The 14,500-nt window shown below is 38.1% G+C and overlaps 1 protein-coding gene across 3 annotated transcripts in view; it reads left to right on the top strand.

Annotated features, from left to right (window-relative positions):
* gpr153 (G protein-coupled receptor 153) overlaps nucleotides 1–14,500 on the top strand; it is a 73,457-nt gene that overhangs the window by 28,988 nt on the left and 29,969 nt on the right. For all 3 annotated transcript variants that reach the window (XR_015498442.1, XM_087265458.1, XM_087265459.1), the window contains exons 2-3: nucleotides 3,977–4,559; nucleotides 11,717–12,149. Coding sequence is in view for 2 of the 3 variants with exons in the window: in XM_087265458.1 (XP_087121584.1) it covers nucleotides 4,207–4,559; nucleotides 11,717–12,149 (786 nt within the window). In the remaining variant the exon portion in view is untranslated. The remainder of the gene's footprint in view (nucleotides 1–3,976; nucleotides 4,560–11,716; nucleotides 12,150–14,500) is intronic.

The raw sequence follows: 14,500 nt of genomic DNA, 5'->3' as shown, positions 1-14,500 counted from the left end.
ATAATACAGTTGAAGTCAGAATTATTAGCCTCCCTGTTTATTTTTTCCCCAATTTCTGTTTAACAGACAGATTTTTTCAACACATTTCTGAACATAATAGTTTTAATAACTCGTTTCTAATAACTGATTTCTTTTATCTTTGCCATGATGAAGGTAAATAATATTTTACTAGATATTTTTCAAGACACTTCTATACAGCTTAAAGTGAAATTTAAATGCTTAACTAAGTTAATTAGGTTAACTAGGCTAGTTATTGTATAATGATGGTTTGTTCTGTAGACTATCGATGAAAATTATAGCTTCATAATTTTTAATAATATTTTAATAATAGGGGCTAATAATTTTGACATTAAAATTGTGTTAAAAAAATTAAAAACTGATTTTATTCTAGCCGAAATAAAACAAATAAGACTTTCTCCAGAAGAAAAAATATCAGACATATGGTGAAAATTTCCTTGCTTTGTTAAACATAATTTGGGAAATATTTAAAAAAGAACAAAAAATTCAAAGTGGGTCTAATAATTCTGACTTCAACTGTATATGTTCTATTTTTGTTTATTGTTATAATAATATTTTTATTATTATTCCTTTTTATCAGTGTTTTGTCCTGCCATTTTGTTTATTATCTGTGTATTTGCTGCCATTCTGTTCCATTGCCACAAAAAAATAAAAATAAAATTTTGGTATGCGTAAACATACCTGGCAATAAAACTCATTGGGATTCTGATTCTGATTAAACACAGGTCCCATAAGGAATATTTTGGCAGAGCTTGAGCTTCCAAACTAATTTAAAGTTTACCACTGTAAGATTTTATGGCCATGTGAACATAAATTAAAGCAAGTGCCTATGACTTGATATTTACTGCAGTGATAAATATTTATATATCTTGTCTTGTTATATGTTTAACAGTTCTTGTAACCCTAACTGTTTCTTCCAAGTTGGAAGATGTCACATGAAAGAATTCTATTTTAAATAATTACTAATTCAAATGAAAAAAACATTTTCTAGTAACATCTTTAAGCCATACTATAGTAAATTGTGTTATACTATATATATATATATATATATATATATATGTGTGTGTGTGTGTGTGTGTGTGTGTGTGTGTGTGAGCAAAGTCACATGAGTAGCAGTGCGATATGGCTGTATATCTGCACTGCTGGGAGGCATGCATTGGGTCAAGGCCGTAGGCCGAGTGCCTTAATGCCCTAGCAGTGCCGATATACAGCCATATCACACAGCTACTCGTGTGATATTGCTTTTATACAACAGTTTGACAGCATAATCAAGTATATAAAAAGGAAAATTAAACACAGAGTCTCAAAAACCCTTTGCATGAGGAACTAATTTCTTGCGCCATTCACATCTGCAGCTGAAACAACAGAAACCGTTGCTAATTCACCTAAGTCACTTTAGAACTAGTATTTGAATGATTCTCTAGCGTAATGTCTAAAGTGATGACAAAACAGGTGATTTTGCTCACATTATTAGATTATAAAGCTGAACGGCATGAAATGCCATCAGTCTACAGAGATTTCCAAGTATTTCTCTGTTGCAATCAGGACTTTACAAAAAGTAACCCTGAAAAACCTAAAGCAGGGGTGTCCAAACTCGGTACTGGAGGGCCGGTGTCCTGCAGATTTTTAGCTCCAAGTTGCCTCAACACACCTGCAAGGATGTTTTTAAAAAAAGCCCAGCAAGAGCTTGATTAGCTAGCCCAGGTGTGTCTGATTGGGGTTGTAGCTAAACTTTGCAGAACACCAGCCCTCCAGGACCGAGTTTGGACATGCCTGACCTAAAGCAAAGCAAACACTATTAGATATGGTATAAATACAGCGCTACAAAATACAAGAGAGCGATCAACTTAAAATGTCACCTACCTGTTCCATAATCATTTATTCAGCCGTAGTTTGAAATTTGATGGCCACCTAAGTGCTAAATCTCTGAAATTGTGCAAACATTTTCAAATAGGCACTATTCCTTATAATAAACTTCATAGTTGTAATCTAAACAACTTCATTCTCACCTCAAAAGTACCTTAAGTTGTTCAACAGCTGCAATATTTGTCAAACTGTAATTGAACTGTAGTGAGTTTATTCCACTGCTTGTCACTCTGTGTGGGCGGAGTAATACGCAAAGGGTGAAGTCCCTGTCTACGATTCGCAAAGAGAAACAGCGAATAACATTACTTTTCCAGGGTTGCATAACCGTGATAGGCCATCATATGCTCTAGGGCACAGGTGTCAAACTCAGTTCCAAAAGGGCCGCAGCTCTGCACAGTTTAGTTCCAACCCTAATCAAACACACCTGATCAAACTAATTGAGTCCTTCAGGCTTGTTTGAAACCTACAGGTAAGTGTGTTGGAGCACGGTTGGAACTAAACTGTGCAGGGCTTCGGCCCTCTAGGAATTGAGTTCGACACCCCTGCTCTAGGGTATTTGCATTGAGCGATCTAACTGGCATCTGTTTGATGATTTAAAGATCACTCAAAGTTCTTGTGAATCTTTGACGCTGACATAGGAACAATAACATTTTAAAAATCACTTTAAATAATCCGAATACAGTTTTAGTGAAAATCGATTTGGTTTGAGCGCGGAAAATGTCTCGAAAAACACTGCTGATAAATGCAAACGAAAAGTGTACCGGAGTGTATGAGCCTTTACTGCATTAAAAAGTAGACACTTCAAGCTTTCTTTGGATATATGTCTCATGTCTGTGTGTTCGTTTTTGCAGAGTTTCGGTTTATTGTTTTGATGCATTTAAAAAAACAGTTTGCTGAGAGACAAAATAAAGAACTTGCACACTGTTTATTTTCCTTTGTTTACAAAAGCCCACATTTTGTTGTTATTGTGAGTGTACACAAAAAGTAGACACCTAACACATTCGAATGGTGTATAACAGTTATTTCTGTGATTAAAATCTGTTTGTGAGTTTATTTCTTAAGCATGGTTTATACTTCTGCGTCAAGTGATCGTCGTGTCCCATGGCGCATGCAACGCGTGTAGCTGTGCATTCATACTGCTGTTTCTGTTGCTCTGCAATGACACTTTCGAAATGCCAGCATGATCTCACAAGGAAACGTAAGCATTTTACGTTTTGGCAGTTTAGAGGCTAATTCGTACAAATTCGTACAGGTTCAGTCGTATGAAATTGTAAGATTTTAAAAAGAAGGCATGGGACCTAGCCCCACCCCTAAATCCAACCGTCATTGGGGGATCAGCAAATCGTACTAAAATGTACAAATTAGATCGTATGAATTCGTATAAATTAGCCACTAAATGAAAAAGTTACGAATTGCCGGGAGAGTGTGTTGGAAATGCTAGTTGGCAGTGAGGTGTTTCTCTGTCGAGTTTCTTCGCTGGTGTTTTGTTTTTTTCTGAACACTTCTTTAGTGTACAGTGGTTCGAACTCACTCATTTTGAGGCAAGAACCAGCCGACGTGCAAGAAGTTTAACTATGAGGTAAACACAAAACAAAACTTTCCATCCGGAGCTCCTTCACGGACTCCACACTGGTAAACAAATCGCTCCATCGGGATTGCGCGGCTCTCAGTCACATCCACACTTGTCAGCGCTACAGAGCCGACCAATCACAGAGTTTGCGCTTTGTGTCGTTGCGACATGTTGTTACATTTTTTGAGAGTAGCGTGTCAGCGTAGCCGACGGCGAGGGCTATGCATCCACACGTAGGCCGTGCCGTAGCATACATGTGCGCTTGATGCAGAAGTATAAATCAACCTTTAGTGTCTTTTTCACCCGGCATGACCTGGCATCCTTGGAGGCTTAATAAAACACAAACTGAGTGAGTGAATAAGTATTCAGTATGATAATGTACGCATAAAACGTCTGTCCACTCTGTGATCATATATGCAAAGGGAAGTTATTCCAAGAAAAAATTCTAATGAATCGATTTTCCCCATGTGTCACCTTATTCAAGATATTTATTGATTTTTTCTATTTTTCTGTTTTTTGCAGGATTGTTACAGCACTGGCCTGGCTCTCAATGCACAAACCCCTCCTCCGCCCGACCCCAGTGCCCCCTCACGCTGCTATGCCCCTCGCCCCATCCCCAGAGCACATCCAGAGGAAGGACTGCCTGTCCCAGTAGGAATGCCTGTTCGGGCCTGGCACCTGCCTTTGCCCACGGCTGCTCCCACACCTTTCGCCATTCCACCCCCCCACCACCTCTCGCAGGCTGCTCCATCATGAACGATGAGGTCATCAGCACTAACGCACTGGCCTGGCTGGTCTGCTCAGGAGTGTCCATCCTGGCCAATGCCTGGGGGATCCTGAGCGTGAGCGCGAAACAGAAGAAGTGGAAGCCCCTCGAGTTCCTCATATGCACACTGGCTGGCACGCACATTCTCAATATGGGCATCCCCATCACCATGTACTGCGTCATTCAGCTTCGCAGGCAACATTCCAACTATGTGTGGAACGAAGGACTCTGCAAAGTCTTTGTCTCCACCTTCTACACCCTTACCCTGGTCACCTGCTTTTCAGTCACTTCCTTGTCCTACCACCGCATGTGGATGGTCCGCTGGCCTGTCAACTATAGGTAAGAGTAAGACACTTGAGTTAACCTTCATTGACATATAAAAATATAGTGGGAAATGGTTATATATATAAAAAAAAACTAAAATATGTATTAATGGCTCGTTCCAGAATTTCTTTGAAACAAAGAAATAAAATAAGTCCTCTGTAACATCGTAACATCTCAGTACTCTAAATAGGCTTGGGTACATACACTTAGCCTTTAAATTGGCCAACACACCAATAAAAATAAGCCTTTCCTAACAAATTAAATTAAAATAAATTGTGATGGGTATTTGGCAATAACGAGATTAAGATAAAGGCTCTGCAGGATTTGTTTCGCTACTTCTCTTCACAATCTGGCATTAAGGCAAAGGTGAAGCTGAATAAAAAAATAATAATGTCAACATTAGCCTGTATACTCTGACTGCATTATGATTTTAAGGTTTAATTCATTCATTCATTTTCTTTTCGGCCTAGTCCCTCTATTAATCTGGGGTCACCACAGCGGAATGAACCGCCAACTTATCCAGCATATGTTTTTACACAGCCGATGCCCTTCCAGCCGCAACTCATCACTGGGAAACAATCACACACATACATTACGGACACATTAGCTTACCCAATTCACCTGTACCGCATGTCTTTGGACTTGTGGGGGAAACCGGAGCACCCGGAGGAAACCCACGCGAACACGGGGAGAACATGCAAACTCCACACAGAAATGCCAACTGACCCAGCCGAGGCTCGAACCCACACCACCGGCACGCCTCTTTTTTGGATTTTCTTTTACTGTGTAAATGGCAATATTTTTCATTTTATGGGTGATTTATCCCTTTCATAGTATTTACCAACTGACAAAATAACGCAAAAACAACCAATATTCACTTTTTTGTGAAATATATGTGTCTTAATTGTATTTTAGCAGTGTGGAACACATATATGACTGTCAAACTCTCAAAAAAAAAAGTGTTTTGGTGTTTTGTGACCCTTTAAGTTAATATTTTCCAAACAAAACGTCCCTAAAAACACACAAACATGTTTAGATGACTTTGTATTATTATTCAAACCTATTTTAATATAGGTTTTGTTGTATCTTGAAGACATTAAATGTACCCACAATTCTAAAATCACCCCTTTTTTTTGTGTGTGAAAGATGAAAAATATGTAATTAATGGGTACTGAATGAAAATGAAAAGTTGAACTGAATATTATCTTGGTGCTGAATGAATATTCCAGTCTAAGCACTAAATAGTTAAATACTTGCAGTGGAAGATTTTTATTGGTTGTTTCATTTGACGCCTTGGAAATAAACCTATAACAAACATGAAATATCATTTAATTATTGAAATTAAATCTTCAGTATGCTGGATTATATGGTTTTTGACATTTAGTTTCTAATGTCTGTCAGTATGGCTTAAACTCAGGCGTTTATAAATACATGGAGAGACAAAAAGTCATCTAGGGACACGTCCCAGGGCGTCTCATGCCTATGCATGTGGACATCTAAAGGTGCCCAAGCCTGCAAAACCAAAAACATTATATGGACATTCCTTCAAGATGTGTATTTCTCATTCAGAAGGGAATGATGTTATTAAATAATAGATGTTTTAAATGATATATTAATATATATTTGGATTATTATGTTTCGTTATTTACTTTAAACGATTTCCCCCTCCAGGCCACTGTTAACTGCAAATGTTCTTTGAGCAAATGTGGCTTTGTTTTCTAGAAGGAAAAATATGAATCTCTAGTCCACATATTAGTATGTTAACATTTATCATGAAAGCATGTTTATATACTCACTGGCTACTTTATTAGGTAATCTGTACTAGTACAAGATTGGACCCCCTTTTGCCTTTAGAACGACCTTAATCCAATGTGCCTTAATCCTCTGTGGCAAAGTAACAAGGTACTGGAAATATTCCTCAGAGAATTTGGTCCATATTGACATAATAGCATTACATTGTTGCTGCAGATTTATCAGCTGCACATCCATGATGTGAATCTTTCATTCCACCACATCTCAAAGGTGCTCTATTGGATTGAAAACTGGTGACTGTGGAGGCCATTTGAGTACAGTGAACTCATTGTCATGTTCAAGAAACCAGTCTTCAGCGTTATCCTGCTGAAAGTAGCCATCAGAAGATGGGTACACTGTGGTCATAAAGGGATGGACATAGCAACAATACTCAGGTAGGCTGTGGCGTTGCTCAATTGGTACTAAATGGCACAAAGTGGGCCAAGAAAATATCCCCCATACCATTACACCACCACCAACACCCTAAACCATTGATACAAATCAGGATGAATCCATGCTTTCATGGTGTTGATGGCAAATTCTGACCCTACCATGTGAATGTCGCAGCACGAATAGGGACTCAACAGACCAGACAACGTTTTCCTATCTTTTATTGTTTAATTTTGGTGAGCCTGTGCGAATTGTAGCCTCAATTTTCTGTTCTAAGCTGACAGGAGTGGCACCTGGTGTGGTCTTCTGCTGCTTTAGCCTGTTCGCTTCTAGGTTGGACGTGTTCTGCATTTAAAGATGCTCTTCTGCATACCTTGGTTGTAACGAGTGGTTATTTGAGTTAGTATTGCTTTTCTATCAGCTCCAACCAGTCTGGCCATTCTCCTCTGACCTCTGGCATCAACAAGGGATTTGCGCCCACAGAACTGCCGCTCACTGGATAATTTCTCTTTTCTCTTTCTCTGAGATGGTTGTGCGTGAAAATACCAGTAGCTGAGAGGTTTCTGAAATACTCAGACTAGCCTTTCTGGCAGCAACAAGCCATGCCACGTTCAAAGTTAGGATATCCAGATCTGATCACGTGATCAGAAATTGAACCCAATCATGCAGTTTCAGACTCAATCGGACAACCTCCCAATCAGGACTCGCATATATATGAATAATAATATAATTCTCATTATTTTTTAAACACAGCACAGAGTTAGACCTCTTTCTTGACTTCACACATACAGCAACACATGGGGCATGACATCACTTTGTTGCAGAGACGCTATTGGTTAAATGCTGGCAAAGTAGAACACGGAAGTTTGAAGAGGAAAGCGCAAATATGACTGTGGTCTGGAGGTATTATAAAGTTGATGACGACAACATTGCCATAGGAAACTGTATGATATGTAAACTCGGGATTGCAAGAGGTGGAAAGGAAAAGGCTACATTTAACAACAAACCTGATAAGGCACCTCAAACACCGACACTCAACACAATAGAGCACGTTTACCCAGGTGGCCCAACCGAAGACAAGTCAGCTCTATCTGCAGGAGAGTATAAGGAGGAGAGAAAAAAAATGCCCCCTGAGGCACCGGACATCACATCCAAGATTGCACAAATTATTTCATATGCTTCTGGAGCACGTAGAACCTCTATTTGAATTTTTTTTTTTATGTATTATAGAAGTATTAGTTCGGGTTTTGGTATCGGTAGATACTCAAAATCAAATGATTTTGACTCTGACTCGAGGGTAAATAAACCTGATCGTTATATCAGTAGTTCAAAGTCACTTAAATCACCTTTCTTTCCTATTCTGATGCTCGGTTTGAACTGCAGCAGATCGTCTTGACCATGTCTACATGTCTAAATGCACTGAGTTGCTGCCATGTGATTGACTGATTAGAAATTTGCGTTAAAATGCAGTTGGTGAGTGTATTGTCCATTTTCTGCACCTGCTTTGTCAGCTTTTTACATTTTCCACCTCACTAGTACTCCCAAACATTGATTTAAGTGTACTCTCGTCATTGTTTGCTAATGCTTTGCTAACTTTGCATTAATTGCACTCTTAAAAAGCCTTTATCTGCAAATACTCCTGTAGTGCTTTGTGATGTGAGAGTGTTTGAGAACAGGACCGGCATACATAATAAAAAGATCTCTGATGTCTTTCCAAACAACAGAGGACTGAGATAAAGCATCTATGATTAAAGGAGAAATGACCTAAAATTGAATCATCGCCCAGATAGCTCCAAAAATGAACTGACTGTCTATCTAGCAAATGCATCTGAAAGTCTATGCAGTGGCGCAGTTGGTAGCATGTTTGCCTCACAGCAAGAAGGTCGCTGGGTCGCTGGTTCGAGCCTTGGCTCAGTTGGCGTTTCTGTGTGGAGTTTGCATGTTCTCCCTGCGTTTCCTCCGGGTGCTCCGGTTTCCCCCACAGTACAAAGACATGCGGTACAGGTGAATTGGGTAGGCTAAATTGTCCGTAGTGTGTGTGTGTGTGAATGACTGTGTGTGGATGTTTTACCAAAGATGGGTTGCGGCTGGAAGGGCATCCGCTGCGTAAAAACTTGCTGGATAAGTTGGCGGTTCATTCCGCAGTGGTGACCCCAGATTAATAAAGGGACTAAGCCGACAAGAAAATGAATGAATATATATATTGGTGACGTTGCAAGTGAGATTTTTTTTCAGAAGCTTAACAGTGAAACCCAACATGATTGCATCAACAAGGTGTTGTTGTTGTTTTATATAACAGATTTGACTGACATAATGAGTAAAACTCAGTAAACACAGCTGTGGACTGTATAATATCTCCCTGAAGCCAACCATTTACACAAACTGATCAAAACCAAAGAAACCCAAAGGTAAAGAATGGCCGAAGTAGTTGTTTACATCCATCTAAATCTGTTAAACATTATTAAACATTTAAATTATGTACAAAAATTCATTTAAAAATGAAAACAATTGAATAAAAAAAAACCTGCATTCTGTGACACAAATTTGTAAATTTATATTGCATTTGGTTTAGTTTAGTAATGCTGAAGGCAGAATGATTTGTATACTATCATTAATCATTTGTTATGATTAATATACAATTGAAGTCAGAATTATTAGCCCCCCTCAATTATTATGGAGAGCTGGAGATTGTTTCAACACATTTTTCAACATAATAGTTTTAATAACTCAAATTCTAATAACTGATTTATTTTATCTTTGCCATGATGACAGTAAATAATATTTGACTGAATATTTTTCAGACACTTCTATACAGCTTAAAGTGACATTTATAGGCTTAACTAGGTTAATAAGGTTAATTAGGCAGGTTAGGGGAATTGGGCAAGTTATTGTATAACGATGGTTTGTTCTATAGACTACTGAAAAAGTGTAAAGGGGCTAATAATTTTGTCCTTAAAATGGTGTTTAAAAAATTAAAACATGCTTTTATTCTAGCCGAAATGAAACAAATAAGACTTTCTCCAGAAGAAAAAAATATTATCAGGCATACTGTGAAAATTTCTTTGCTCTGTTAAACTTAATTTGGGAAATATTTGAAAGAGAAAAAAAAAATCAAAGTGGGGCTAATAATTCTGACTTTTACTGTATATATATTATCACAAAATGAGTAACTGCTGTGAGTAACCAGCTAAATGTTTGACAAATGATTCAGAGGACGTCCCAAGGATGCACACCCTATATATATATTTCTAGGCTTTTAACTACATTGTTTGCATAATCATTGGAAATCAGTTTGCAGTGTAACTGGTTGCCATGACAACTTTGCACACTTGCTGATCCCATTAGACATGGTATTCATGGAGTTTGTTCTCATTCACTTCACAGAGACTCCTTTATTGAGATTGGATTTTAGTTGTTTTCCTCCCCTCAAATACCTAGATATCACCTGGCTCAGTTATCCAGACAGACAAGGACTGGGTCCATCTAATGATACCTTTTATTATTCATCTATACTATTCATTTCGGAATCATTATCCATGGACAGTAAATAAATGCCTCCTTTGCTTTGAAAACAACAGATTCAGTTCAGTTCTCAGATCTGTTCTCATTACTGCATCTTGCTTTGTCATAGAAGGCTTTAAAGAGATATAATAGACCTTTTTCACATTTTTGCCACCTCATATTAAGGTGCTTTCAATTATCCTTTTCATCACATCATTCCATACTTCATATGCTTCATGCCTGTGAACTAAGCTTAATAGTTTAATATAAATTGTGAATGAACTTGACTGTTGATGTCTTAAATAATAATGTCAAACAACCAACATTTCTCAAAATGGATATATTTCATTTTGCAACTAAACTCTTCATTTACAAAAAAAATAAAAATTCAGTAGATTTGCTATGTGTAAGTTAAAAAATTTGCAGAGTTTTATAGTGTGCACTGACTCTCACTAAAGTATCTCCAGTAATTTTGTGTGATTAATAAATTTGAAATAAACTGCAAAAAAAAGTATGTAAACTTTCCTCTGATTCCTTCTTGAAACTCTTCCCTCCTAGTCACATACTGTACCTGTCTGATGGCTCATTATGCAGCTCATTATGCAGGTCTTTGTCTTCAGGTGTGACTCACTGCATAGTAATGATAGTTCATGCCTTCTCGCATAAACCAATTTCACTTAAAAAGTGACTTAGACATTTTAATTCATTATATTGTTTTCTGTGAGCAAGTTAACAAGATGATTCTCACATCATTTTGAAGCAAAAACACTAGACTACCAGATCCAGTTCTCAAAAGTCTTATGCACAAATGTTCTCTGTGTGTTTCAAGGCCTTGTTTAAGTGACTTCAAAATTTTAGTTATTTACTAACCACGCATAAACGTTTCTTTCTCAAAAACACAAACACATACAAACATGCTGCTTAGGTATTATTGTAGCCCAACTTGTGCTGTTTAAAGTGTTATCACACTTTAGCCATTAATATGTTTTTAAGATACTGAAAACAACACAAATGTCAGTGCATGTCAAAACTTCTCCAGAGCCCCAAAACACCCTCAGACCCCAGAGGGTTAAACCTTAACCCCATGGTTTTAACTTAGAAACAGTTAATTCTTACTACCTAAATTAAACGTTATAACATATTATAGACTAAAAAGCACAATTTCATGAACGGAATAATTTTTGTAAATCCAGTTTTAAAAGATGGTGACTCTGAGGGAAAGAATACATTAGCATATATACATTTACATTAAACTTTCTATACCCATATTCACCAAGTAAATGAACAGATAAAATATTTGTTAATGATGACTGAGACTTCTGTTTCCTAAGAGTAAAATATTGAGAAAAAAAAATACTTGACATGAGCTGTCTTCAAGATAATCAAAATTTAATAAGATAATCTCATTTAATAAATGAGTGAAATATTTGGAATATAATTTTTTGTTTGTTTTCTAGACTTTAACCTTAATCTTCTTTTTCTTTTACCAGGTTGAGTAACACCAAAAAGCAGGCTGTCCATACGGTGATGGGGATCTGGATGGTGTCATTCATTCTGTCCACCTTGCCCGCTGTGGGCTGGCACGATACCACAGAGCGATTTTACACCCAAGATAACTGTCGCTTCATTGTGACTGAGATTGGCTTAGGCTTCGGTGTCTGCTTCCTGCTGCTGATCAGCGGGAGTGTGGTAATGGGTGTCATCTGCATCGGAATTGCCCTCTTTCAGACCTTTTCCATCCAGATGGGCCAAAATGTGGACAAGAACAAATTTAACGTGCCCACCATCGTAGTGGAGGATGCTCAGGGCAAGAGGCGCTCGTCAATTGATGGCTCAGAGCCCATAAAGACATCGCTGCAGATCACCTATCTGATCAGTGGAATAGTTTTCATATACGACTTTCTAACTGGATTCCCCATATTGGTGAGTTTGTTTTGATTTATAATTACATTGATGATTTCATTAATAATGCTTTCGTTAGTCATTCTTAACAACTTCTGTACATCAGACAGAGGTGGGTAGAGTATCCAAAATTAAAGGAATGGAAATATTTACTGAAGCGAAAGTATAAGTTACAATTATTGGTTACTTGAGTAAGAGTAAAGAAGGGTCCAATTTTTTAAAAATGACTCAAGTAGTTACAGTAGTTAGTTCTTATCTGGGATGTGTTTTCCAAAACTATCGTTAGCCAACTAAGGTCGTATGTTCCGTTGTTCAGCACTTTGGTGTTTCTTAAATTCAACGTTAGAATGAAATTCCTAAACAGCGTGGCCATCTTGTGTGGTTGCAACTACACCTCTAGTGCTGTAGTTAGAAGTATTTATCCTGGCTGTGTTCTATTCTAAGTCATCGTTTGCCAACGAAGGTCGTAAGTTCTGTCGTTTAGCGAATTGGCGTTTCTTGAATCTGACGTTATAACAAAATTCCCAAACAGTGTCGCAATCTTGTGTGGTTGCAGCTACACCTCTAGAGCTGTAGTTTTCAGCATAGTTCCTGGCTGTGTTCTATTCCATGTCATCGTTGGTCAACTAAGGCAGTAAGTTCCATCATTTAGTGCTTTAGTGTTTCTTGAAGCCAATGTTCTAACAAAATCCCTAAATAGCGTCGCAATTTTGTGTGGTTGCAACTACACCTCTAGAGCTGTAGGTATAAGCATAGTTCCTGGCTGTATTCTATTTCAAGTTATCTTTAGCCAACTAACGCCTGTTTCACACCGCAAGCGTCAGCGGCGCGTGAGCAGAGCGTGAGCAGCGCGTGTGTTTTCGGCGTCCATGTTAACAGATTAGAGCTTTCATACCGCACGCAGCAGCAGCGCGTCAGAGCGAGGCGTGAGCGTCGCCGAAGCAGCAGTGCAGCGATAGTTTCGGCGCTGGGTCTATTTTTGACGCGCTGCTCACGCACAATTAAAGTGACAGTGCATTGAGAATGACCAAAACACATTGAATGACAGTAAAAACTAACAATTTTACCCAATAAATGCGTTAATAATGTCAAATGGTTTATATATAGTCATTCAAATGAACTTAAAACGATTAAAAACGGCAACAAACATTTATTTAGGCCCGAACTACAAAACCAAATGTAAAACTATTTTACTATCAGTTTTGCTTAAGTTGCACACTAGTGTTGTAGGAGAGGGGAAATGGAATATTTACAGGATTTGTAGTCCATAACGAAGTGTATTGTGGGTAGTGTAGTGCGACACGCATGCTGGATGATATGAGCTCGCTGTGTTCTGTGCATCTAGCAGTGCAAGAAAGTTTTAATCGGCTTTGTTTTATGTTCACTCGAATTATTCCTACCGGGAGCTGTTTGCACTGTGAATCTGACAACACGAAAATAAGTAAAAGAATGGCATGCATTAATTACTTTTGTCCGTCTCATCATCTGCACGAGCATGAATTAACGAGCTGTTATTCTGCCGCTGGACATCACTGAAGCGGAGAAATTAACACTAGTTTGATCATGTATAAATATCATTATAACTATATTGTATAAATATGAACTAGGTCTACAGCAACCTGATAATCAAAAAACAAATGACATGATATCACAGGCGATTGTCTTCTGACTGTAGACAATTCTCATATAAGTTAGCTTTAGAAGCATACAGTACTATTTGATCTATAAAATTTGTAAAATAAACATTTGCAGGTTAATGAAACAGCATAGGAGGGGCCTTGGTACAGATGAAAAGTTTAAAAAGTGTATTTGTATATAGAGGGGTAACTAGATAGAATAGACAGAGATAGGTTGATCTCAGCAGCAGCTGCCGAAGAGCTGCGCGCTGCAGACGCAGCTGGTGTGAAAGGCAAACGCCTGCGTGCTGCTACTGCTCGACATACGCGCTGCTCACGCTCTGCTCACGCGCCGCTGACGCTTGCGGTGTGAAACAGGCGTAAGGCTGTAAGTTCTGTCGTTTAGTGATTTGGTGTTTCTTGAATACAACGCTATAGCGAAATTCCCAAACAGCATCGCAATCTTGTGTAGTTGCAACTTCACCTATAGAGCTGTAGTTAGAAGCATTGTTCCTGGTTGTTTTCTATTCCCAGTTATCCCTCTATGCCCTATTCCTTTCGAACATTTCAAAATTTAAACTGAGAATGATTTAAAAAAATATATTAAAGTCATCAGGTGTAATTTGCTTATATACTATTTTTTTTACAGTTCAGTTTTAGCGATCTTCATATTGACAATTGCGTCCCTTTTGCAGTGCGTTTTGAAAACACTTATGCCATTTTGAACACACCCGTGGCTCATGACGAAAGCTATAG

This window comes from Danio rerio, chromosome 8, assembly GCF_052040795.2.
Source record: "Danio rerio strain M-AB ecotype USA chromosome 8, GRCz13ab, whole genome shotgun sequence".
In the NCBI taxonomy this organism is placed as follows: domain Eukaryota; kingdom Metazoa; phylum Chordata; class Actinopteri; order Cypriniformes; family Danionidae; genus Danio; species Danio rerio.
The sequence above is the reverse complement of the archived record's forward strand: the minus strand, read 5'-3'. Positions and strand labels throughout refer to the sequence as shown.